Here is a 27,970-nt window from a genome sequence, read left to right on the forward strand (position 1 = left end):
ACGTTTCTGAAAGCAAATAATCCCTGATTATCATGTAGTAGTGTAAGCCCACTTTAAGTGATGAATCCAAAACGATTCAAATCCAAAAGTACAAAAAGTAACTGATCTACAAGCTCAAAACGCTTGTACAGTAGATGTGCATTAAGACAGCATTAATGATATTATGCCTAGTGGTTCAGAGCTATATAAAAAAAAAGAAAAAAGGGTTGAGAACGGCTGTTCTGTTGGACAGTGATGAATCAAAGCCAGCGCAGAGGGGGAACATTCCCCCCGCGGTCTCATTTGACTCGTTGCCTGTTACGGTTCTGCTTTTCCAGGAACGGAGCGCCTCGTCTCGGAACCAAACCTTGACCTGCCGTCTAGAAGCAGGAGCACGGCAGCAGCAGGAGCCTTGGCCTCGGGCCTCCGTGCAGCCTGCGAGCCTCCTCCTTCCACCACGCCTCCCTCCGGGCCAGAGGAGGAGGAGGAGGAGCGGCGGACGGAAGCAGAGGAGGTCGCAGGCGAGACGCAGACGGCGCAGACGACGACGACGCAGACGGCGGCGAAGGCTGAGCCGCAGAGGGGAAGCAGACGGACGGAGCTAGCGGCGCGCGACAGGCACACGGAAGTGAAGCTAGGAAGGAACCAGGAGGTGGAGCAGGAGAAGGAGGAGACGGCGGCGAACAGAAGGAGGCCGTCGGGGATGGAGGTGGCGGCGATGGGACAGGTGGAGGAGGTGGTGGAGGTAATAATTATTAATAATTATTATTATAAACTTTATTTATATAGCACCTTTCATGACATGAATGCAGCGCAAAGTGCTTTACAGAGCAATATAGAAAAAAGAAAAGTAAAAACATAAAATTACATTAAAATAATAGCAAAGGAAAAGAAAACATGAAACAACATTAAAGCGAAAGCGAATGAGGCCAAACAGCGAGTACATGAATAACAACACAGAGATTTAAAAACTCAACAAAAAGCAAGAGTGAAGAAATAGGTCTTGAGCCGTTTATTCCAAGCCGTCGGTCCGTTTAAGCAGAAAGCTGCTTCACCGTGTTTTTATTTAATTTACTTATTTTAGGTAGTGGAGGTGGTGGAGGTGACGGAGGAGGTGGTGACGGTTATAGGAGGGTCGGAAGAAGAGGGAGAGGAGGTGGAGATGGTGGAGCTGGAGGAGGAAGAGGAGGAGCAGCCCATGGAGGAGAGCGTGCTCCTCAGTGAGAAGGAGCGCCAGAACGAGGAGGTGAACGTGGGGAATGGGACCATATGAAGATTACATGTCACAATTATTGTGGCGAAAAATAATTGTGATTCGGGATATCGCGATAATGAAATTGTGCTTAAACTCTTAAAAACATTATGGGCAAGGACGTTTGCCAAAAATAGCAGATCTACAATGCATTGTGAGCTTGTAGAACTGCTATTTTGGCAAAGACATTTGGTATAGAGTGTGAATAAAAGACTGTATTAAGTATTAAGTATTTTAGCAATTACGTATACAGGGTTTAAGTGGTATCGGATAATGCAGCTCGGCAAAGGTGAATTGATCCCAGACAGTGTATGACGGACAAAGGTTTCTATCACGATAAACGTTAACGACTATGGTCCCGTCCCTATAGGTGAACGAGAAGGACAACTGCTCGGCGTCCAGCATCTCCTCGGCCAGCAGCACCCTGGAGAGGGAGGAGCGAGAGGACAAGCTGACCAATGACGAGAGGGAGGCGCGAGAGGACAAACCGACCAATGACATTGAAGCAGGTGGGAGCCGTGCTTTACTTGTTGTTTGTCTTCCCCTGAAAGTCATTACATATCCGATGTTAAATACTGCCTACTTTCTGAGAGCAGAATAACGTTGCTGTCAGGCAGAAACCTCTTATCTCCATATTTTAACTTCTTTGTGTTGTTTTTCCATAAATTAACGCTCTCTGCCCTACTTGATCAAGCATCAACATATACTGTACTGTATCATATATAGGCAGACAGAGGCTATGACTATTTGTGGTTCCTTGGCATGATAAATGTCTTTGTATCCCTGTGGTTAAAATCCGACCTGTTTGTCCCCTTTAATCGACAGGTCAGTGGACGCAGTGCGCGGAGGACGCCAACGGCACCATCCTGAACAACAAGCGCTTCATGCTGGACATGCTGTACGCCCAGAAGGCCTCCTCCGGCGGCGAGGACGGGGAAGGAAAGCTGGCCGAGTCGGAGAGGGAGAAGAAATGCACAGAGGAGGAGGAGGACGGCGGCGAGAGGAAGGAGACGACGGAGGTCACCAGCCTGGCCAGCAGGATCTGCACGCTGGAGGCTCACCGGCAGGCCCGGGAGGACAGCGTCAAGAAGATGGAGGTGGGAGTCGGGGGACAGTGGTGGAAAATAGTACTCGATTGTTTTACTCAAGTGAAAGTATCAATACTTCAATGTAGAACTTGTCTGGAATTCAAAATGTACTTAAGTAAAAAGTGCTTCATTTTTCCATCGCGAAAAACGACGATAAATAACGCTTAAATCGTACCTACACAGGTGGGGCACCTGGACAACCAGGGCAACGTGCGGGCGGTGGCTGAGAAGTTCGGACACCTGGTGAAGGGCCTGACGTCGCCGCAGGAGTTCGAGCCCAACTGCTCCCCCAAAGAGCAGCAGCAGCAGCAGCCTCAGCCCCGCGCCTCGTCACCCCAGCCGCCCAAGAAGGAGTCGGACCACATCTGGGACCAGCTGCTGGCGGCGCCGCGCGAGCTGCGCATCAAGGAGATGGACTTCACCGACCTGGGCGAGGAGGACGACGACGACATCCTGGACCTGGACAGCGTGATGCTGCTGGGCTCCGGCCAGCAGCAGCAGCTGCCGCCGCCCCCTCCCCTCCCCCCGCTCCCGTCCCTCCTGTTTGGGGGAGGGTGCCTGCCGCCGCCCCCCGCCATGCCGCCGCCCCCTCCGTTCATGGCGCCCTTCCCGCCGCCGCCGTCCCCCCAGCTGAGCCGAGGGGTCGGCGGAGGGGAGGGCTCCTCCTCGCCGCTCTTCCAGAAGAAGAAGAAGACCATCCGCCTGTTCTGGAACGAGGTGCGGCCGCTGGACTGGCAGTGCAAGAGCGGCGCCCCGCGGCGCTGCAAGGAGTCCCTGTGGTCGCGGCTGGAGCCCGTCAAGCTGGACACGTCCAAGCTGGAGCAGCTCTTTGAGTCCAAGTCCAAGGAGCTGCCCGTCACCAAGGTACAGTACACATTCACACTCTCTGTCAGACTCGGTCAATGACTTTGGGTTCCATAGATTTGGGCAGAAACCTCTCATCTCTCCATATTCTACACTTTTTTGTAAATCAACGCCCTACTTGATCACACTACAGCGCCACACGAAAGCACCAAAGTAGCTGTACGGTGTCACAGCACAGCACGCCACGATGTAAGCGTGTAGATCGTCTATTTTCAGTCATTAGTTATTTCAAGTTTTCAGAGTAATTGAAGTGGTCCAAATAGAGTTCACGCTGTGGCAGATTTGAAACAAAACTGTTTTAGACGTGAGATTGTATTCAGCTTCATGGGTATATCTGCACACTATTCAAAGACAGGACCCCCCCCCCCCAAACACGTGCAGCCGTGCAGCCAGAGATGTGTGTGTGCGCGTGCATGTGCGTGCGCGTGCACTGGAGCCGAGCATACACACCAGGCCCCGTCACCTCTCCTCTCACCCAGCAGAGGAATGCAGGCCATGTGAAACACATTGCTGCAGATGCATGCATGCATGCAGCTCCACTGCAGTGTGAGGATGGATACAGGCCATGTGAAACACATTGCTGCTGCTCCTAGATCAGTCCTTCCTTCTCAACCAGTGGTCCTTGAGGGGGTTCCAGGTGGTCCCCATGAAGCTAAATAATGGAGTGTTGGTAACCGAATGGATCCTTTAACTCTTGAGAGTGTAAAATAGAACCGAATGGACCCTTATCGATCTTTAACTCTTCAATTATTGTTAAACATCTGCATTACTTACCGTAATTTATAAGAAGTCTACACAATTAGTGAATGTAGGATAATTGTTATTTTGATCAATGTTTGCCTGTTATCTCTCTCCTAATGGTACCACATCGATATAGCATGGAATTTTGGACAAAATCTTATCCAAGGAACGATAACAAAAATATTCTACGTTTTGGGTATTTTGGCATTTTGGGGTAGTTGGAACCAAAAAATACTTATTCTTGGGTGGGAACCAAAGTGGGCGTGTCACTATTCAGGTTGGATGCAGATGTGATATAAACCATCATAAAAGAATAAAGAACGGAACCAGTCCTAGAGCCAAAGTTATTTTGGTGGAAAAGGGGCCAGAGAGAGACACAGACCCTCTATCTGCAATTATGCAGCTCATGTGACTCCAAGCCACTTTTGACTTGGAGTCACTATTTTGGGCATGTGATTAATACTGATTATAGACAAACATTTAAAAACGTTTTCCAAAATGTAAAAGAACAAGAAATAGTTGCACGTTCTGAAATACAAACTTTAATTATATCAACGTTTTTTAAACACACTGCACGACATATGGGTCTAAATATCACTGATGTGTGTGGGACCTATAACTTGTGGCATGGCATGGGTCGAGGCTCTAGTGCCAAGTCTAGTAGGTCCACCTTACTGTGGCAGATGCATGAGGAGTGATGGAATCCAGTGGAATTTCCAGCTGTGTTTTCATTCCCTCTGTCCGTACTTCACCGTTGTTTGATGTTTAATGCCGTTTTTCCCCCCCTATAATCTTCATACTTTGATCACTGTTCTGCCATTAGCTCCTCCAGTCAGTTGCGCAATTGAAGTTGTTAAAAAATATTTGCATAACCCATGATATTATATACTCTAATAATGCAGCCATTCCTGTTCTTTTTTTTCTTTCTTTTTTTAACATTCTCTGAAGTTCGTGGCACAATGTACTCAATGACCCCCACCTCCATCTAAGCTTGTTCTGGCCCTGGCTGGGACAATGTTTGTGAAAGCCTCCTCAAAATCTTCAGCTTTCATTTATCCATTTCATTTGTAACTCTCTAGAGAGTGTAATGGACCCTTCTTCTGGGTCCATTTGGTTACATTTTTGTACACTAAATTAAAGCTACTCTAGACCAATTATGATATTTTGGAAATAACTACTTCCGGGCCTCGTCCGACTTCCTTCACAGGTGTTACCGATGATACTAATGAAGGCTCTGTTCCATAGTGTACAGTGGTTCTCAGAGTAGCAGAGTGTTTCCAGTGAGCCAACATGCTCAATGATTCTTTCTGACCAAAATGGAACCTCTAGGTTAGGTCTAGGTTAGCTCTGCGTAAGAGGTAGTCCCGCTCCATATGCACATACGCCATTTGGGAAATAACCTCTTCAATAACCTCTTCAAACGGTGGACGGGTTTCTGAACTGCCCTTCCATGAGACACAGATATGAAGGGGTTGAAAAGTGGTGAAGTACGTAGTCCTTTTACTCTAACCTCACAAACATTATGCCTAACCCTGACCCCAACCTCACAGAATAATAACCTCAAAACCACGCTCAAAGCTCTGGGAAAGAGTGAGTCTCCTATTGGAGCTTTAATGAAAAATAGGAGATCTACAAGCTCATAGCGTGGCACTGAGTGCCACGCTACGGGCACAAATCTTTGAATATATTCTTTCAGAGCGAATGTTATTAACACAAATCTTTGCTTCTGAGGGGTTCCTGGTACTACATATTTTCAGATGGAGGTTGGTGGCCGATTACATATCATTTTTGGGGTCCTTGACATGAAATATTGAGCACCACTGATACAGAAACATGAGGTATTTCAGAAAACTTAGAAGACATTTTCTAAATTTCGATGTCAGGCCTGTAATGGGAATTATGAAAATGGCCTAAATGGGTTAATACTCAGGATGTGACAGTGTGCTGTACACTGGCTGGGTGATCTCTCTCTCACAGAACCTTTGTGTTCCGTCCACAGAAAGCGGCGGTGGACGGCAAGCGGCAGGAGATCATCGTGCTGGACTCCAAACGTAGCAACGCCATCAACATCGGCCTGACCGTCCTACCTCCACCACGCACCATCAAGACGGCCATACTCAACTTCGATGAGTACGCTTTGAATAAGGAAGGCATAGAGGTGAGTAGAACTGCTCAATGACCGTTCATAGACAATATATGTGGCTCTGTGATTGCGTCCACACAGTACTGCCTTGGTGTATTTTTGTCACTGTATATTTCTGCCCAACAAAGCCAAACTACGGAAAGAAATGTCCGATATTGGGTTTAAAAGTGGTTCAACTGGTCAGTCAAATGGTCGTCAAATAATTGATATTACGTTAATTGTCAATATGTTCTTGAGGTAACTGTTTAAAGTGTTTATCCCCCAAAATCACGGTGTCCAAAAATGTAGTTACTGCACTTTGGCTTTGTAGGGAAGTTTTGCACATGCACCCAACAACATGCCTATCTGCATAACATATTTGTGGTCAAGAAAGAAATATATAATATTTAATATAAATCATGTATTGAGAAAAGGAGAGTCTGAAGAGGTGAGTTTTCAGACTACAGCACAAGAACTGAATTCCGCAGCTTGGAAGTCAGGAGAGAGACGAGTCGTGGGACGTGTCTCTCTTTGTGCACTATTAAGCCAATTTTACCCAACCTTGCACCACCGTTTTCTGTCATATTGTTCAGTCCTCTCCACATTTATCCAAACGAGAGAAAGACAGAGGGAGAAAAAAAAATGTCCTCCTCTCTGTATCGGTAGACTGTCCAGTGGTGCTGACCCAGCAAACAACGCTTCCTACAGCCAGCACTGGCTCCAAAACCAACATGGCTGCCTCGAACAGATATTTACTCAGCTCACCAAAATACACGTCTAATGCGGTTCACTCCACAAACGCGTCGATTAGTTGGTGTTGGCCGCATCGGCGGACGTGTCCTGTGGTGTTCCTAGTGGGATAGCTATAGGCCTTTCTTGGCTGATATCATATAATTAATCAAAGAGGGCCATTAAGGATTAAACACATATTTCGAATACTTCCAGGTCATTTAAAAAATACTGTAGCCCTGTGGAGGAATGGTATGGACCTGCAAATAGTGATGATGAATGGCCTCCTCCCCCTGGTATTACACAAGCCATACTCTTCATACCTTTCCCTTGGGAATGTTCTTAACGTATATAGAGGAGTATGTATATGCCTCCGCACGGCGCTCGCCGGCGAGAGTGTGGAGGAGTACAAAGTTCAGAAGTTGTGCAAGGTTGCACAGGGGGGTGTGTGTGTGTGAAATATGAAATTCACACAGCTGCAGATTACGCTGTGAAACTCTTGAGTGTTAATTTAACTTAAGAGTGTAAAACAATAGACCCTAAAGGGTCTCATAGGTGTTGAATTAACCTGAGGATGTTGGAGCGTGCGGTGCTGGGAGCAACCCCCTCCTCCTCCCCTTGTCTGTGTGATTTAAGCCTGACTTATAAATGGCCGTGTGCTGTGTTGCACACCGTTAAACCGCAGATCTACAAGCTCACTGTTCTACGTGCGCACGCACAACACCGCCGGGGCGTGGACGAGCATAAATCACCCATTAACGCCTCTCTCTGACACACTGTAGCTCCATGCGACCTCACGCGGTACGTCTGTGTCAGGTGGAAAGCTGGAAACATCCTATGTCCAAATAAGTAGCAGATCGAAAGTGTTGAGCTTGTGGATCTGCTACTTTTGATGCTTTTGTGTGACTGTGGTATGATCAAGTACAGGGCGTTAATTTATGAAAATAACACAAGTTAGAATATGGAAATAATTCTGCCCGACAGCAACGATATATCGACTGACCCATAGAGCCACCCTCCCCCCTCTCTCTTTCTCTCTCTTCTGTCCCTCTCCCTTCTCCATTCCCAGTGGTGGGTAAAAGTATCAATACTGCATTGTAGACATTATCTGTTAAAAGTCAAAGTCCGGAATTTAAAATGTACTTGAGTAAAAGTACATTTGGCATCAGAATGTACTCAAAGTACCAAAAGTAAAAGTACTCCCGTCAAATTTCTGGCTATTTTCAATTCTCAAAATGTGGTAGTAAGTACAGTAAATGTAGTAAATGTACTTCACTATGTAAATGTACGTTACTGTACATCCCTGTCCGTTCCCTATACTCATCCGTCCTCCTCTTCTCTGCAGAAAATCCTGACGATGATCCCCAGCGAGGAGGAGAAGCAGAGGATCCAGGAGGCCCAGCTGCTCAGCCCTGACGTCCCCCTGGGCAGCGCCGAGCAGTTCCTCCTCATGCTGTCCTCCATCAGCGAGCTGTCCGCCCGCCTGCAGCTGTGGGCCTTCAAGATGGACTACGAGCTGATCGAGAAGGTGAGGGAGGACGCCTTTCCCTCCGCTTTCCCCTCTCTGGCGCGGCTCACTCCGTGGCAAAACCTGTCCTTCCGGGATTGTCGAGCATCCATATTATGAACACAATTGGGCCCGTGTTCGGGGCAGGGAAGGCCGTGCGGGGAGGGTGGTATTTGTCACTGTACCTACAGGCTGTCAGCCCGTGGGAGTGTTGGGAGGGAGGCTCTATGTCCTCCCGGTGAGGGCTCCTCACTGGCAGGTGATTCAGTAGTAGGATACACCAGCAGTGACGACACACAAATGTGTGTGTGGAGGAAGCAATTATCATGACTAAATTGAGGAGAACATTTGGTAAAAAGCTAAAGAATTTCAAAATCGGAGGAGGAAACAGAAAACGACGTGCCGTTTATAAACAGGGATGGCAGTGGCTCAGGAGGTTGAGCTGAGTTGGGATACAAGAGGTTCTCAATTCGATCCCGGGTTCCCCCCATGGGTTAGTGTTGAAGTGTCCTTTTTGAGCAAGACACTGAACCCCTAATGCTCCCGATGAGCAGGCTGGTACCTTGCATGGTTTCCTCCGCCGTCTGTGTATGAATGGGTGAATGGAATGCACATTTTAAAGCTATGTATGAAAGTGCTAGGCCTACATAAACGTACCATTTACCTTTATCTCGCACCTCCATTACTCCAATTATTAAAGTTTAGGCATAGCAGGCTAAATGCCTAAAGTGCCTAAATGCCTAGTTATGTCTAGAGTGACATACAAGTGTGCGAGTTCGGTATAAGTAGAGTAAGCATGGACTGTAATCAATAAACAATAATAAACTTAATAAACCTTTATTAAACTCAAAAACTAAACTCTCTCTACTCTCCAAAAATGGAGAGTAGAGAGAACAATGTAGTGCCTCAAAGGAGGCACTACAGAGGAGTTGACCCAAAGCGCCTTTCAATCTAGGCAGATGACCAAACGGCATAAAGAAAATAAAAAATAAAACATAACCACATGAAAACCACAATAAAACCATAATCCAAAATTGAAATTAAACTGATAAACACATAAATCACAATTATAAAGTCAAAAGCAAACAGCATTTGGGTTATAATAACATATGCGAATGAAACGGACCGTATAAATGGAGCTTATCATACTTTTATTATTATTGAACAAAAACATGAGCTGCATTCTAAACCCAGACGTAGTGAGGATGTTGCCAGTCTGCGTCTGGGTTGACTCTAATGGAACACATGACTGAATTAGGACACAGGAAGTAGAGTTTAATCTAATGGAACACGTCTGACTATATTTGGACCAGAGTAATATAATAAGAGAGTGGTGACACTAGCGTTGAATCCCATATATTGTAACAATGGCATGCTCATTGTGTGCTCATTTTATCTCAATGGGATAGTTCCAGTCATAGGAGCAATGTTTGGAACTATAGCCCGTACCCGCTTCAGAGCGTGTCGCTACTCTCCTACTCTACACTCTTATTTGGACATAGGAAGTAGGATGGGTTAAATCTAATGGTAACGGTATGACTATATTTGGACAACAGGAAGTAGGGTTTAATCTAATGGTAATGGTGTGATTATATTTGGACAACAGGAAGGGTTTAACCTGATGTTAAAGGTATGGCTATATTTGGAGTTGGACAACAGGAAGGGTTTAACCTGATGTTAAAGGTATGGCTATATTTGGAGTTGGACCACAGGAAGGGTGCCATTAAGGACTTCAAATAATATTACTAATCATATTACAGTTTTATGAGCTGGGGGCGTGTGGTATGTCATATTGCAATTTTGGGCATGTTAAGAAGCGCTTTTGACACCCCGTGGAGTGCGCAAAACGGCCTTGAATTAGTCATGGGTGTGTTTAAGGCGTGTTTGAGACGTACCCAATCAACATGTCCGTACTATTCTCTTTACCAGTCAGCTGATATATGAATGAATACATGTTACATACGGAATGCGCACTTTGGGGATCGTGGTATTACATTTCTTCAGGCTGGCACCATAGAAGACATGACATGACTTTGTCACATTTGCGTTAATTATTCCTATTGCACTGCATGCTGTCACCTTTATGCCTCAAAATAATTTGTTTCTATTGAAAAACACCAGTAAAATAACGTTTATTATATTTTATTTCATTCAAGTCATGATGAAGGAATGAGTTGAATGTTGCTGCTTAATGGTGTGCCTATGGCCCCGATGGTATAGGTCTTCGCTCGTAGCATTTTATTGAAGAAGACTTGAATCGGGTGTGATACAGCATATGAAAGCAAACTTCCCAAGGATTATGGAGATGTTTTTATTTATTTTTAAGGTTGAGAAATGAAAGACAAAAAAAAGACAAAAAAAAGGCTGTTGCCATGTCTCATAGAAACAAGTAAATAGGTCTATAAAAATAAGCGCATATAACAGGGGTCTGCAACCTATTTTAAATTAAGTGCCATGTTTTTATTTTCTAGATAGTAAGTCTGCCATATCCAGATTAATTTTAATGACACCACATTAAAATAAAAAAACATATTTTGATTGTCCACAAATATAAAGTTCTTCCTTATTTTTAAATATGTTCTTGCACATTGTTATAATGATCATTATATATATCCCCCTTCAGTCAGAGTTCATAGTTTTAATGAATGAATGTGATGCATTGTGAGCTGGTATAGATCTGCTATTTTCAAAAGTAATCTTGGAATTATTTTATTTAATTTTTGGATTAGCCGTCCTTAGTTGGGCAAATGCATTCATCTGGGGATCCTTGACATGGGAATGTGCTGTGTGAGGATCACTGGTTTAAACAACATTAGGAGAAAAGCCCAAATAACCACTTTAGAAACAAGAAAAGCAACCACAAAATAGTACAACTAACAATATTTACAAGCAACTTTACAGAAAAAGAAGCCGCTTATAATAAACAGACATGGCAACACTCTAGCAGCCTCCCAGAGCCGCTCAAGTGTAAAATCAAACAGTGCTTGTTGCGTTTATGAGGTGGTCAGACCCACGTCTAATCGTTATGCGCTGAGTGTCTTTAGGTCAAGGGGCTTAATAGCAAATTGCGCAAAGCGAAAATAATTAACATATGGACACTCCCACAATGCTAAAATATTCAGGAACGCCGTATGCCATATGTGTGTGCGTTCAACACGGGCTGATATGCCTTTCATAATACCATTGTGCGCAGAGCGAGGGCAATTTATGTATTACCCCATTGTAAAACGGATCTTCAAAATCTGGGCCGAAGGGTTTAACCTGATGTTAAAGGTATGGCTATATTTGGACAACAGGAAGGGTTTAACCTGATGTTAAAGGTATGGCTATATTTGGACAACAGGAAGGGTTTAACCTGATGTTAAAGGTATGGCTATATTTGGACAACAGGAAGGGTTTAACCTGATGTTAAAGGTATGGCTATATTTGGACAACAGGAAGGGTTTAACCTGATGTTAAAGGTATGGCTATATTTGGACAACAGGAAGGGTTTAACCTGATGTTAAAGGTATGGCTATATTTGGACAACAGGAAGGGTTTAACCTGATGTTAAAGGTATGGCTATATTTGGACAACAGGAAGGGTTTAACCTGATGTTAAAGGTATGGCTATATTTGGACAACAGGAAGGGTTTAACCTGATGTTAAAGGTATGGCTATATTTGGACAACAGGAAGGGTTTAACCTGATGTTAAAGGTATGGCTATATTTGGACAACAGGAAGGGTTTAACCTGATGTTAAAGGTATGGCTATTTGGACACAGGAAGTGGCGGAGCCTCTCCAGGACCTGAAGGAAGGGATGGACCAATTAGAGAAGAACAAGACGCTAGGCTACATCCTGGCTACGCTGCTGGCCATCGGCAACTTCCTCAACGGCACCAATGTGAGTAAATGTCTGATTTATACACAGATGGATGGAACATATCTGATCTGATCTGTCTGTCTGTCTGTCTGTCTGTCTGTCTCTCTCTCTCTCATCCCTTACCATATTTATTTGGCAGGGATAACAGTGCAGTGTCTGTATGTATAAAAGAATGTGCTATGTGCTCACAGAATGTCTGAGCCCCCTTCTGTCTGTCTGTCTGTCTGTCTGTCTGTCTGTCTGTCTGTCTGTCTGTCTGTCTGTCTGTCTGTCTGTCTGTCTGTCTGTCTGTCTGTCTGTCTGTCTGTCTGTCTGAGACATATCACACTGGTTAAATCCTGCGTGTTATTTGGGCCCTTAAAGGTTAGTTAAGGTCCATTTGAACACTCAGTCACATTAACGCTAAGGGTTTGACGGTGCAGAAGACAAGGAGTCTCCTCTTTGTGAGAAGACAAGGAGTCTTCTCTTTGTGTGTGTGTGTGTGTGTGTGTGTGTGTGTGTGTGTGTGTGTGTGTGTGTGTGTGTGTGTGTGCGCGCGCGCATGTGTCTGTACTGTGTAGGCTTGTGTGTGTACTGTGTAGGCTCGTGTGTGTGTGAGACTGTATGTGTGCGTGCGTGCATGTTTGTGGGTGAGTGTGCGTGCATTCGTGTGCGTGCGTGTGTCCTTGTGTCTGTGGGTGAGTGTGCAACTGTGCATGCATGCGTGTGCGTGCGTGCGTGCGTGCGTGTGTCCTTGGGGATGCTATTAGAGCCAAACATGCAGAGTGAGAGAAGCACATGCAGCGCGGCCTCGGCCTCGGTCGGCATCCAAACAACAACACGTTCCCATAAATAATAATGGTGGCGTTTCTACTTCTTACAGTATAAGAACAAAGAGGCTCCTGTTGTTACAGCTCTCCTTTGATGCTGTAGCGAAACACAACCATCGTCAGCTAGGGCTCTGCAGTTGATTGTGGTTTGTGATAATCACAGCCTTAATGGAGAGAAATCACTGCTCAATACCCCCTCCTCTCTCTCTCTCTCTCTCTCTCTCTTTTTAAAGATATGTTTGCTCTCTCTCTCTCGCTCTCCGTAATGATAGCGTTGTCCTGTAATTTAGTTGCGTGGTTGTTGCATATCTCTGACCCCCGCCAAGAAAAAGGAAGTGTAATTTAGGGCCTGCAGTTTATTTATGTAGTCATTCGTTGCACATTGAGAAGTTTGCTGACGGGTGGCCGGGTGGGTTGAAGCCATGTCCAGCATACTGTATATCTGCTGAGCAATACTAAACTCTGTTCTAGTCTTGATATCGTGTCTGTAGGTGGAAACCTCACATTTTCAAAACTTAGAATATGGAGATAAGAGATTATAATGTTTTATCTCCATAATTATGTAAAATCCTCTTAATTTACATGTGTACAGTACACTCTCATAATCTCTCATAGTTATAGTCTTTGGACTAAAATTTCATTTAGTCATCTAAAATGTTTTAGATTTAGTCTAATATCGTAAGACTAAGTCTACAGTTGGTTTTTTCGCCTAAATGTAATGGCTGACACTCAAGTGTCTGTGATAACCATGGTTATGGTTAGGGTTATGTCAGAATAACGAGCCGTCATACTAATGACACGGACCCGAAGTTGGCAACATATTTAGTTTTAGTCCTCATCATATAGTTCGTTTTTATTTTGTTTTTGTCAGTGAAAAAAATTTCGTCATAGTTTTAGTCGACGAAATTAACACGAGTTAACGCGAGTGCTTGCCTTTCTCTTTTTCAAGGAGATAATTTTAACTATTAAAACTTCCAACATGGCAACACAATGTCAAATGGACTGAAGAAAACCGAGTCGAGTTCCTCAATGGAAAATATGGAAACTCAACCCTGAGAGTTTTACGTTTTCAAGGCGGCGGTACAGTCAACAAAGAACCCATAATAAGAAATAAATAAAAGACAATCAGGCCCACAATTAAACTAGACACTAGACTAGTTTGAATCATGTATTCCTTGGCTGAACATTGTGAACAAGCTACAGAGGGAAGAAAGAGAAGAAACAAGCAATGCATGAATATTCTCTAGAGAGTAATGTTGTTTATTTGCACTGGCCAATCCATTATGGCGGACAATCAAAATTAATCACGGGTCAAGGTTTTGATCACTGATTTTGTCGAAATTTAAGCATTGCAACACAACTCAAATTAATGTAAAAACCTATTTCCCGAAATCCTTGATTAGCCATAAACTATGCTTAATTTAATCCTTGTTGATGCAACCCACCCTTAGATTGACAGAGCCATAACTATCCTTTATTAACCACATAAACCCCAGCATCCGTATTGTGGATAAAGCTTTTAAGACACTAGCATTAGAGCCTTGAGGGACCCTGGAATTATATTAATAATAATATTTTAAGTGTCCTTCAACGTGTTATGTCCAAACGGGGAAACTCCCCCCTTTCAAGTGAAAAGAAGCTGCTTGCACTCCTCACGCATAGAAGGAAGCATGAGGTCGATCCATTGCTCTCCTCCAGGTTGGCAGAGGGAGTGTATAGCGCCCAGGATTGATTAGATAATTGACACTGGGTGAAAAAAAGGGTTGCTTCCACGGCCTAACGGATATCAGGAGCTCCTTGAACCGAGCCCCGAGCAGGTGAAGTGCTTTAACCCATTTTGACCTGAGATCAGATTCTAAAAATGTCTTCTACATCCTGACAGTTTTCTGAAAAAGCTATGTTTCTATGTCAGTCGTTCTTCGATTTTTCAAAAATAGCAGACCTACAAGCTCATAGCGCGCCACTCGGTGGCGCGCTATGAGCTTGTAGATCTGCTATTTTTCAATAGCTAAAGCATAACATTAATGCTAACACCAAAAGGGCTTCCCGCCCAAAATGGCTTTGAACTGAGCAGAGACGCTGTGTGTTTGTGCAGGCGAAAGGCTTTGAGCTGAGCTACCTGGAGAAGGTTCCGGAGGTGAAGGACACGGTCCACAAGCAGTCCCTGCTCCATCACGCCTGTGCCATCGTGGTGGAGAAGTTCCCAGAGAGCTCCGACCTATACTCCGAGATAGGAGCCATCACTCGCTCATCCAAGGTCAGCCCCACCTGCACCACTGCTATAAGTATCAGCAGTAGTAGTACAGTCACAGCTACTAGTGTGTACACACACAGTGGTATTCAATATGAATGGATGACTTGTACAACAGTGGTCTGAGGTGACATCCAATCACACTGTCCCATGCAGGTGGACTTTGACCAGCTGCAGGACAATCTGGCCCAGATGGAGCGACGGTGCAAGGCGTCCTGGGACCACCTCAAGGTCATCGCCAAACACGAGATGAAGCCGGCACTGAAGCAGAAGATGTCCGACTTCCTCAAGGACTGTGCAGAGAGGATCATCATCCTGAAGATTGTACATCGTAGAATAATCAATAGGTATGTTTTCTTTTTTTTTCTTCTTTTTTTTTAAGATATTTTTTTGCGGCTTACGCCTTTTATTGATTTTTGAAGGGACAGACAGTAGGCTGACAGGAAACGGGAGAGAGATGGGGGGATGACATGCAGTAAAGGCCGTGTCGGGTCCGGGAGTCGAACCCGCGGCACACTGCGACTGGATTACCAGTCCCGTGCCCAGACCGTTACGCTACGGCCTGGGCCGGTATGTTTTCTTTAATAGTAATGATGATAATGTGACGTGTTGTAGGCTTGTCGATCGGCTATTTCTGATTTTAAAACGGTACATTAATTGCAGTTTACTATGAAAACCTGCATTTCCTGCCGTGTCACGTCACGCCTTGTGTCACGCTTCCATATATGGTCACGCCTCATGACACGTCACGCTACCATATATGGCCGCCTCCATATATGAAGATCACGACACTGACCTCATCAAACCCTGGATAGCCATACATGGAGAAGATTGTATCATCACCTACATCTGCTTATATGGAGCCGGCCAGCAACTCTACATCTGACCTCAAACCCTTAGATCTCCATATATGGAGCTGACCTGTTCTGACATTCCATATATTGATCCCTCCCCAATCGCCCTTCCTCTACGATGTCTCCCTTTTGACTTATACCTCTCCATTCAAATTCTACATGCCCCAACCTTATTAGTAGAGTTCTCAACAGGCCCGAAAATTAAGGCCCTACCTGGGCCCTCATCAAACCCTTTACACTCAAGACGCTGCCACCCTTAGATCTCCATATAAGGAGCTGACCTGTTCTGACATTCCATATGTTGATTTGACCTCATCAAACCCCCTACACTCTACGGTATTATTACCGTAATTTCCGGACTATAAACCGATACTTTTTTCCCATGCTTTGAACGGTGCTGCTAATCTATGGATTTTTACAGCTAACAGCCACCAGGGGACCTTCTAAATCTGTCTCTATGGCCGGTCCACGTCTTATAGCGGTTTATAGTCCAGTGCGGCTTGTATATGTACACATTAGTTTTTTCCCCGAAATGTAGCTGGTGCGGCTTATATTCAGGTGCGCTTTATAGTCCGGTAATTTATATAGTTATGTGTCATATCTGCCCTGCGCAAGTTGTGTTTATGAAGTGTTACAACTTATGTTGGACATAATGGATATTGGTCATACTGTATGTTCTGTATGTTATAATGTTTAATCGTGACAGCCCTGTTTATGACGCCGTTGTTGTTTCCCCTCCAGGTTCCACGCCTTCCTGCTGTTCCTGGGCCATCCCACGTATGCCGTGCGCGACGTGAGCGTCCATCGCTTCAGCAAGATCCTGAGCGAGTTTGCGCTGGAGTACCGCACCACGCGGGAGCGCGTGCTGCAGCAGAAACAGAAGCGCGCCAACCACCGAGAGAGGAACAAGACCCGCGGGAAGATGATCACAGATGTAAGTAGAGCTGTCACCATGAAGATCATCTCCACTGGACCAATTCATTGTCGCTATAATTCATTGCGATTTGAACACGTTACAGTCGTTGAACATTGGAATTCGGTTCGATTTCTGTTCGGCCTTTAGGCTTCGTAAACAAAAGGTGCACAGGAGAGATATATAACTTGCAGAATTTAATAATTGATCTTAAAATAACACATGAATAGTGGAAATAGACGATCTTCAAGCTCAAAACACGTCACATCGTGACACATTTTGAGCTTGTAGATAAACTACGGTATTATTTTCACTATTTTTGAAAATGTTTGAAAATAGCGTTTTTCAATATGGAAATGATTATGACGTTTATATAAAAACAATTATCGTCATAATCACCTCATATAATTGCGATTAGGCGAGTATAATTATAAAGTAATAATTGTGACAGTCCTAGATGTGACTGAAGCCTACTTCACACGCCTCGTCTCATCTCTGTCAAAAAGGCAGATTTAGAAGCTTGCCATAATGACAGTGGCTCTGTGGTCAACATAACTACGTGACTGACTATTCATTTGGCAAAAAGGATTCTAAATGCTGAATACTGACACTTTTTCCAGTTCACCCCCTGCTGATCCCCAATGTCTTCCTTCAACTTCTAATGCACTCTTCCAATTACTGTGTGGAGCAACCTGAATTCTAATATCTTTGGCAACCGCTTAAATCTCCCAATTTTCCCCCGATCTCACCGTGATTTTCCTTCCCTCTTTGCGCTAGCTGGACTTGACCGGGGACAGTCCATTACTTTTCCTCTTTCAGACACATCCACATACATATGCAGTGACATCAGAGCATGCTCCCTGCATATAGTCATAGTGGGTTACTGTAACAACAGTCCTGGAGCTTGTTTTCAGTGTGGCAGTCTGTCCACAGGAGCAGCAGCAGGCTGTACTGGAACAAGGAAATGGTGGACATAGTACTCACATGTTTTACTGCCACTACTGCAATATGGAAATACTCTGTTACAAGTAAAAGTCCAGAATTCAAAATGTACTTACTGTATAGGACCAAAAGTAAAAGTACTCATTGTGCAGAATGTCCCAGATCTACAAACTCACAATGTGCAAGGTTGTAGATCGGCTATTTTCTAATTAGATCGCTGAAATGAAGTGGTTAATGTATATGTTCTGTGACAATAATCAAAATCTACAAACTATGTTTTCAAATACATGTAGTGGAGTAAAAGTACAATATTTGAATCCGAGATGTAGCGGACTAGAAGTATTGAAAATTGGAAATACTACACAAAAAAAGACATCAAAATCTAGTACGTGAGTAAATGTACTTAGTTACTTTCCACCACTGCCTCCCTGTGTGATTAAAATAATCCCTTAAACCCAGCGGAGCCTGCCGCTCCCCAGCGGGGGCCCCCTTGCAGTTCAAGGGGAACCTAATTGAATCACTGTGTGAGAATTCAAACCTTTGCAGGTCCCTGTAGCTGGAATAACATCCCCCAGAGCCACGCCGTGTCTCCTCTTACTGTCAGGTCCCTGTAGCTGGAATAACATCCCCCAGAGCCACGCCGTGTCTCCTCTTACTGTCTGGTCCCTGTAGCTGGAATAACATCCCCCAGAGCCACGCCGTGTCTCCTCTTACTGTCAGTGGAATAACATCCCCCAGAGCCACGCCGTGTCTCCTCTTACTGTCAGTGGAATAACATCCCCCAGAGCCACGCGTGTCTCCTCTTACTGTCAGGTCCCTGTAGCTGGAATAACATCCCCCAGAGCCACGCCGTGTCTCCTCTTACTGTCAGTGGAATAACATCCCCCAGAGCCACGCCGTGTCTCCTCTTACTGTCAGTGGCCACCCCCCCCTTGTCCTTGCAGGCAGCTATCCATTGTATTCTTAGTAGCTTATCGGTCACTTATTAATTGAATAATCAAGGAGTACAGTTTTTTTTAATATATATAAATTGTTGCTGTCGGGCAGAAACCTTGTCCACACACATTTGAATCCTGAAAAGTAACACTTTTGGACATACAGTATGGGGTCTCCACCCGACAGAGACTATGTTATTTTGTATATCAACGAATCGCCAATAACACATTTTAATTGATTTATTAGAATTGACTAAATCCAATAGTGTGATTAATCACCTGAATTAGACTAAATCGTACAACAGTGTCGTGCAAAAATAGCCGATCTACAAGGTCACAACACATTACATGGTCATGGTGGCACATTTATAAATAAAATATTGAATCAATTATCGGTAGTAACTGTTGCACCACTAGTGCCGACATTGAAAAGATGTGTTTCATACAGTGCTTGACTCTTTGAGTTGAGGAGGTTCAAAGAAATGATCTGTCTATCCTCCTGTACGTCATTCTACTTTTCTTTTTAATTGAATGTTGTTCCCTTCCTCTGTCTTCCTGCTGTCTTTTATTTCCTCTTTCTCCGTTCTGTCCTCGGTAGAGTGAGGACGAAGATGAACTGGAGGTAGGGGTGACTGTCACCGAATGTGTGTGTGCACGCACGGCCGTGCGTGTGTGTGTGTGTGTGTGCAGTCTGCACGCACGGCCATGCACGTGTGTGTGTGTGTGTTGTACTTGAACCTGACTGGCAAGTTCTGTTAACAGGTGGTCTGATTGATTGATGGGTTTACTACTATGTTTAATCCTCAACCACAATGTGTGTGTGTGTGTGTGTGTGTGTGTGTGTGTGTGTGTGTGTGTGTGTGTGTGTGTGTGTGTGTGTGTGTGTGTGTGTGTGTGTGTGTGTGTGTGTGTGTGTGTGTGTGTGTGTGTGTGCGTGTGCGTGTGTGTATTCTAATTCCTAACAGTTTTCTGTAAAATGCCTGTCGCTATATCAGTGGTTCTCAAACGTTTTCATGTCAAGGACCCCACAATTTTTTTTTCACCAGAGATTTTCACACATTTTCATAGTGTAATACTAATGGTTTGAAGTGGTTGAAATGATTGTGCTGCTATATGAACGAACTACGCTGTCCCAGATTGAACGGGTTAACAGACGCTGGATCCATTAGTAAGACTGACAGGTTAGTGAATGCGGAAGGAAGGAAGGACCCCACGGAGACGAGAGAGTGGACAGATAAGAGAGAGACACTGTTGAGTGAGCAGTGTGCCTGTGTGGAAAACAACGCTGTGTTGTATTACTCAAGTACTGTACTTAAGTACACGCTTTGAGGTACATTTATTTACACACTGTACTTGCTTGGTTAGGTCAATTTTTCATGAATTTATACTTCTGCTACATCTCGGAGGCAAGCATTGCACCGGCCTTTGTTTTTTTGAAAACTTCAGTAATACAAGTTGCTTTGCCGATTTAGAAAACATACCACTGTACTTTTTACTCAACTAAAACATTTGAATACCGGCCTTTTACTTGCGTTACAGTATTTTTAAGTGAGAAAACAAAAATAGAACCTAAAATAAGAGCACTTCTTCCACCATGAAGTACAAGGAAGTGTTAATTCAAAGCAGCAGCAGCCGTCAGGGCGGTCGGTTGGTCGGTCTCAATCAGCACATCACTACTTCCTGCTAGAAATGAATCGTGGGTAATAGACCTCGGGGGGGATCTAGAGGTCCATCTCTTGTCTGGGATCATCTTACTTAACATGACTCACACTTGTTTTCAGACCACATGGAATGCACCCTCTTGTCTTGGTAACGCAAATTACCTAACTAACAAAACTCACACTTTGTATTTGGAGACAAGAAACATACACAGGAATGTCTAAATTAATGTTTTTTTGTTTTGTTTTGTTTATTAACCTGTGTAGTCTCTTTCAGGTGGAAACCTCATTATGTCAAGTGCAGTAACTACGTTTTTGGACTCACCGACTTATTTGTGTATCCCAAATTAGCCTTTGTGATTTTGTGGGATAAACAATAAATTACCTCAAGAACATAATTTATGTTGATAAATCAATGTTATGTTATGTTATCAACAATTAGTGTAAGATCACTTATTTGCCGATATCTCATTTGGCTGACCAGTTGAAACACTTTTAAACCCAATATTGGCCCATTTTTGTTCCTGTGGTTACTGCACTTTGGCTTTGGAGGGCAGTGTAGATCTGCTACTTCTGCTACTAAGAGGTCTCTGCCTGACACCGGCTAAATGTATTTACACAGACTTTCATCTGGAGTGGTATAACTTCACTTTGAAACTGTTACTACTTCGCCTGGGGACCAGACCAGTGGTCTGTGTGACAACGAACCTGACTCTCCGTGTGGTTAAAAGGCTCAGGACATCTGCTTGTCTTTCAGAGCCGTGATGGGGTGTGTCCACCGCTTCCCCCCTTCTCGTAGTTGTAAATGCATCAGTAGAGAAAATAAGAAGGTCATTCATGGATCTCCTTTGTGTCTCCTCTCCTCTCCTCCGCTCTCCCTTCTCGTCTCCCTCTCTCCTACCCAACTCTGTTCCTACAGAACGGTAAGTTCGCCGGAGCCTCCTCCTCCTCCGAGGGCCAGGAGGTGCATCCTCAGGGGCTCCAGTGTGCAGAGGACGTGGCCGAGCATGAGAACATGAAGGCAGTGTTGAAGAGCAGCCTGCTCAGCCCCGACAGCGGCAGCTCCACCGTGCCGGGTCTGCGCTCGCGCACCAGAGCCAACAGCACCAGAGGTTAGTCACTTTCAAGCATATAATAATCATTATTGTTTATCGTGATAAAAATAGCTTACAATAATCTATCGTGAAATTGTCCTCTGTCATACCTATTTGGTACGCTCTTATTTCCCTCTACAGAAAAACAATTCGGCGAAAATAGCCGATCTAGATCTTTCGGGGGGAACGTTCACAACCCCAGAATAGGGACGCTATTATGCAAACAAAAGTGCTATTTTAAGTTTTAATCATGTATACATTATCGCGATAATTCTTTTCTTTTCTTTTTTTTTTTTTTTTTTTTAAGATTTTTTTTTCTTTTCGGCTTATGCCTTTTCATTGATTTTTGAAGGGACAGACAGTAGACTGACAGGAAACGGGAGAGAGATGGGGGGATGACATGCAGTAAAGGCCGTGTCGGGCTCGGGAGTCGAACTCGCGGCACACTGCGACTGGATTACCAGTCCGGTGCCCAGACCGTTACGCCACGGCCTGGGCCTTCTTTTCTTTTCTTTTCAAATAATGGTGACATGTGATGTTCCTGTGGCCTCATGCAGCGCGGGTTCCTCCGTGGTGCACGGCGTCCACGGACGACCCGCTGAGCTGCTGCGCCGATGACACGGCCGACGACATCATGGAGAGGATCGTGCGGTCGGCCACTCAGGGGCCCGGCCAGCGGGCGCAGCCGCGCGAAAGGAGGCGCTCCCGCGTCAACCGCAAGTCACGTGAGTTCATTATAGAGCTGCATTTACATGCACAGCTGAGTCTAATGCCTATAGTATGAAAAGAGCAGACCTACTACAACAAGCTCATAGCCTCGTTTTCAGCCCTTTACTCTTCTCAGAGGAAAAAAAGCCACGTCACAACGTAATGCAGAGAGAGTCTAACGACACTCGTTTCCTTCACAGAGAATGTAAACATATTTATGAAGCCTCGATGTCATATGCTTGGGCGGTACTTCCACCAAATCCTCTGTCTGTGTCGAAATTGGGCTTTAAAATCTGTTTTTACAAAACTAGGCGACAGAGGCTTTGATTTATCAACATCGCTACATTTCCCAACTCTGTCTTTTCTTCTGTGTTGTTGTGACAGTGAGGAGAACACTGAAGAACGGTCTGACTCCAGAGGAGGCCAGCGCTCTGGGCTTGTCCAGCGGTTCAGAGATGGCAGTGTGACCACAAGGAGGCGCCAGAACCTCACACTGACACAAAGACAGACTGAAGAACGCCCCCTGGGGGACGCTTCACGCCCAGTCACCCCTCCCCCCTCGCTCCTCGCTCGCACACAACCCCACCTGTCAGCCCACCGCGTCACCACCGTGGCCTGCCCCTAGCCCTGCCCCCTACCCCTCCAGCTTCACTGAGTTGAGCTCACCTTTGTGTTCGGTTTGCACAGGCTTGCAACGTGTGTGTGTGTATGTGCGTGCGCTTCCTGAAACCGAGTCGTCACAGAGAAAGTACAGAGAGAAAGAAAAAGTATATATATTTTTTGTTTTGTCCCTGTAATAATATGCGACGAGGGGGAGGGGGCAGTACAGATCCATCTCCCACTCTCAGGTACAGAAGAGCAGCGTGTTGAACCACTAAAGCTATGCTGGCGTCGGAGGAAGATCGCTGATCTCTCGGACTCTCTGGTCTGAAATCCTGGTGGCCGTATGATGGACGCAGCGCAGTGTACTGTACATACACACATACTGGTGGCCCTATGATGGACGCAGCGCCGTGTATACAGACATACAACATAGGCTACCCGCATTGGAAAGCGCTCGATTTTGCTTATTTTCTTATTTTCTGTGAGGTCTAAAAGGCATCCGAAGGGTTGGGACACGTTGTGCTTGAATCACTGTGGCCTTGACTGACTAGAAAAAGGGCTGAGAACGCTCTGAGTTTGGAAGACACCCCTACTAAATGGCCTCGAGCTCGGCGCTCAGCCAACGTGGCTTCAGTGATAGATAAATTAAATCAATTACGCGTTTTATTTTTATCTCTCGGATAAGACGGCCCTCGTGCACACTTTGTGTTATTGTTCTGTTATGTATACTACTGTGGTAGTTTTTGTGTTTATGTTCATTTGTTGCTCAAGATAAGGTGCTCAGATAAGGAATATTTGCACTGGACGTAGAAGTTGGATCTTGAGGGAATGTGAAAATCCTTTGACACTGACGAACCACTCAGACATCGAAATATGAAAACGCCGCAAACTAAACGGTAGCACAGTTTTTTTCTTTTTTCCATATGGTTTCTTAATATCAAGACAGGTAGATTACAACCGACCACAGGCGTGCGTTACTGCGTTCAGAGCTTTTTTCCTGAAATGTGGCATTTTGCTGAATATGTGTGGAATATTGCAGAATGCAGATAGTGTGGAGCCATAATGCAGAGAGGAGATGGTACTGATGGTTCACCAATCACCACAAACAATTCAGTTACTCTGGATGACACTGTTGGTTAAGTCAACTTGATAATACCACTAGTTATATAGATTTTATTATATTTTATTTTATTTTATTGGCAACTGTAGACTTATTCCATGATGACAGCTGTGGACCATCATCTCTCACGTACCTTTCAATCTGACTAAATGTTAAAAACAGAAGAGCAACATCATCACCACATTACATAAAGGCTGGTAGAAACTATATGAGTGCCTTTCACAAACGTTTTATTTATTGAGACATTTTCAGGGACGTATAATCAAGGAGATGTTACTATTATAAGTGTAGAAGAAGTGTAGTGTGAAAGAAATTGCAATGATGTGCATCATTCACTAGCTGTGAATCGAGATCAATCTCCCGTCATTTCACCACAAATCAGTCCTGACAACCTGCCCGTTTACTCCCATGTTTTAGCGTCTCAAATCAATAGTGTACTTGTATCCGGTTGCCTTAATGTAGAATGGTAGGCAGATTCCTCTGAGCTTTGATTCCACACTGTTCGAAAGATACCACACTCGGCCAGGCCAAATTAATGAGTAGTTCAGCTGAGATATTATGTTGCTTCTAATTAGAGACTTTTTTTTTTTTTTATTAATTTTCTTTTTTGTGAAGAATGGGAATTCTGAGAAGCACATGATGCAAAGCCCCATCAATACAAACTTACTCCGCATAACTATCTGCTATGTGATAATATACAAGAGCGGGGAAACTCTTGTGTATTCATATTTTACTATTGTGAGCTCATTGCACTACTAATTCATTTGTAATGGCCCTTGGTGACATTTGTGACACGTATATTCTCACACAATCATTGGCAACATCTTAAGATGGCAGTTCCACCCACTAGAATGTTTCACTGTGATGGAAGCATAGCCATTGTTGAGGACTAACACAACAAGGATTTATTAGTCAGTGTGCATTATCTGTAACAAGGCCACCTTAAGACACACCAGCACCAATAGCAGTCTCACGCTTTTTCTGGAGAAATTATTGAAAGACTATTCAGCACCTTATAAACAAATTTGTAGCATGCAACTTTTATCAGAGAAAAAAAATAACTTAGAAGTTTAGCCTTTTTCTCAGATTGTATAAGGGTTTTTTGTCAAAAGGGGGGAAATAAATAAATAAAGAGAGGTACGTAGAGGTACATGTAAAGTATTATTCTAGATAAATGCTGTAAAATGTTGGAAATGTCACAACCATGTGTTATGTTGATCTTCCATTAATTGTTGCTTCTCTTCCTGTAGAATAGTGTATTATAGACAAAAAGCAGTATTATTCTAAAAAAGTATAATTTAAGCTAAACCAAGCCATGCATGGTTTAAAGAACATGTTTGCAGACGTGATTCACTTCTGCTGGAGCAAAAAGGGAGGTTTGTTTCGATTCTCAGAGACTGTAGTGTTTTTATTTGTTTGTTTGTTCCTTTTCTTCTGGTTGTATTGTTTTATTATGTTTATACTGCACAGACTTGAAATGAACCAGAACGCCGTTATTAAATTCACCACCTGGTACCTGTGGAAACTCTCAAGTCGGATTTATTACCTAATTGCGCACGCGCGTGTTGCGCATCGAAAATATCCATGTACATGACAAGCTTATAATACATCGGTTATCTTCAATGTGTGATATGGCATGCAACCAAGTATGAATCGGGCATCGGAAGCCTATGATTTCAGTGCACTCGGTATATATATATTTTTTATTGTCTGATTTGATATTAGCCCACCATACATGCATTGCTGCCTGTGCCATGACATCACCGTGGAACTTGGACACTAGCACCATACAACCATAAAGGCTTCTCTTGTGTGTTATTATGCCCACAACAAAAGCATGTACGATTACCACAATAAAGAAGTTCTCAAGCACGTCTCATCCTCTCATGGTCATATTTTCATTGCCCATTTTTACAGTAAAATAACTCTGGAGCTCTCTGCTGGAATTGTTGCCCCCGCGACCTGACTCCGTATACGCGGTTGAAGATGGATGGATGTTTTACGGAGGTAGTGCTTGTAAAATGTTTAGTCTGCACTCTGCATCCAAATCCTATTTGGTCATAGTATGTTGTTGTCACTAGCATCTTCCAAGCTGCTGTAGCGCCACAGGCCATGTGTCTGTCGTTTGTATGCACAACCATGAACTATAGTATGTTTTGTGATGATTTTCTTTTTTTTAATCATCAAAAATCATGCGAAAACCATATATTATGCAATTTTTCATGGTTTGACAAAATAAATAAATAAATCATGCATTCTACGACATGTGGCCCCACAGAGAGAGAACAGTGTGTTACTGTCCCCCACAGTGGGACAGGGTTAAGGCCTAGGCTATTCATAGTCTGGATTTTCGGTGGTGAGGTGACCACCACTCCGGTGGTGAGCTGACCACCGGAGCTGAAATAACATTGAGCGGTGGTGAGTAAAAACAGAGAAGGGCTGGAGCGGTGGCGGTGGTTTGCTCTTCACCGCGGCTCGTGACGTCATGTTGTAGTTCGGTGGTCACCCCACCACCGTAAATCCAGACTATGTATGAGCCTTTACAGAAATCATTGTGAGGTGAGGTGTGCTTGTAGAATTAGCACTCTAGAAATAATAATAACCGGTGCAACGTTTTTCATGGTTTTCATTCAAATAAAAAAATACAGATGAAAATCATGCTTTTCGAAGACACACTGCTATGTTGTTTTTCATGGTTTTCGCCAATAAAATAAATGTGAAAATCATGCTTTTCGACGACATACTGTGCTATACTATAGTATGTAGTTTTTCACGGTTTTTGATGACATACTATCCCAGCTAACATGTCCATCTGGGCCCCACTTGGGTTTTGACATGGGCTATGGGCATGGGTTCTAAGTGGGCCGTGCACCCAGTTTTCACAAAGGGCCCACCCGTGTTAGCCCATATGGACTTATGTGGGTTTCTAACTGGGTCTTAGGTGGTATCCAAATGGGCCATTTTATTTCAGAATGTGTGCGCCACCTGTGTTTGCCCATATGGGTTTGAACCAGGGGGGCAGTGGAGCCAATAGTGTCTGAAGCCAGTAGGAAATCCTGACTTCCTGACTTACAAGCCGGTCTACCCAGCCCCTGAAAGACTAAGGAGCTTCAATAACTGACCATTCACGGGGCTTCGAGCTTCATTAACTGACGAATCACAGGAGAGGCCTTCATTAATTCACCATTCACGGCGCTCCAGGCTTCATTAACTGAGCAATGACGGAAGCTGGGGAAGATCCCGGCTTCTTTAACTGGCCAATGGCATGACTTGACGCAAGTTGACGGCAGCCATCTTGCTTTTTATTTATATGGGCGAGTGGATATTTAATGCAAATAAATTAATTATAGGTCCAGCAAGCAAATCATGATGGTCTGTTCGTGCTCAATAGGTCACAATAACATTCTGATTTTAGGTTTTGTGTTTTGTATGACATTTTGGCCAGGAGTTTTATATCTATCTCAGCTTTTGCCTGATAGCACACATGCTAACAGTGGTGACCACAACGTTAGCAGCATTTTATGACAGGTTACCATAGCAACGTACAGTGTGTGCAGACCTAACGTGAGTTGTTTACCACAGAAACACACGATGTAACATTATAAACTCATGTAACCTTGTGTGTCTAGATTGCCCGTTTTTTATTTGACCAAGGCAGACCATGCTAACGGTGTTAGGGCGTTAGCATCACACAGCTTACAGGCTCAGTGTTGCATGACTAGAATACTTTCAAACATGACAATCCAAACGTTTTTAATGTGAGATGTTCTGGTGAGTTGGTGATCACAGAGGATTGTGTATTATATCAACCTGGGATTTCATAATAGGCTATAAATTGTGTGCTATCTCTTACAGATTGTCCATGCTAGACAAATAGCCTATAATAATCAAATCTAGAAGCTTGTAGATTGGCTATTTTCACATAGCAGATTTTGTCTA

General features: G+C 44.1%; 1 protein-coding gene across 1 annotated transcript in view; it reads left to right on the forward strand.

Annotated features, from left to right (window-relative positions):
- fhod3b (formin homology 2 domain containing 3b) overlaps window positions 1-25,907 on the forward strand; it is a 201,617-nt gene extending 175,710 nt beyond the window's left edge. Inside the window, exons 16-30 of the mRNA XM_083762106.1 lie at window positions 318-724; window positions 1,064-1,225; window positions 1,602-1,749; window positions 2,057-2,328; window positions 2,503-3,183; window positions 5,924-6,082; window positions 8,121-8,303; window positions 12,046-12,165; window positions 15,049-15,210; window positions 15,361-15,551; window positions 16,800-16,992; window positions 19,447-19,470; window positions 21,426-21,618; window positions 22,158-22,325; window positions 22,693-25,907. Of these exons, the coding sequence (XP_083618232.1) occupies window positions 318-724; window positions 1,064-1,225; window positions 1,602-1,749; window positions 2,057-2,328; window positions 2,503-3,183; window positions 5,924-6,082; window positions 8,121-8,303; window positions 12,046-12,165; window positions 15,049-15,210; window positions 15,361-15,551; window positions 16,800-16,992; window positions 19,447-19,470; window positions 21,426-21,618; window positions 22,158-22,325; window positions 22,693-22,775 (3,146 nt within the window). The 3' untranslated portion in view covers window positions 22,776-25,907. The remainder of the gene's footprint in view (window positions 1-317; window positions 725-1,063; window positions 1,226-1,601; window positions 1,750-2,056; window positions 2,329-2,502; window positions 3,184-5,923; window positions 6,083-8,120; window positions 8,304-12,045; window positions 12,166-15,048; window positions 15,211-15,360; window positions 15,552-16,799; window positions 16,993-19,446; window positions 19,471-21,425; window positions 21,619-22,157; window positions 22,326-22,692) is intronic.
- Window positions 25,908-27,970: the final 2,063 nt, after the last annotated feature.

The sequence above is a fragment of the Protomyctophum parallelum genome (assembly GCF_964188405.1).
Source record: "Protomyctophum parallelum genome assembly, chromosome: 3".
NCBI lineage: Eukaryota > Metazoa > Chordata > Actinopteri > Myctophiformes > Myctophidae > Protomyctophum > Protomyctophum parallelum.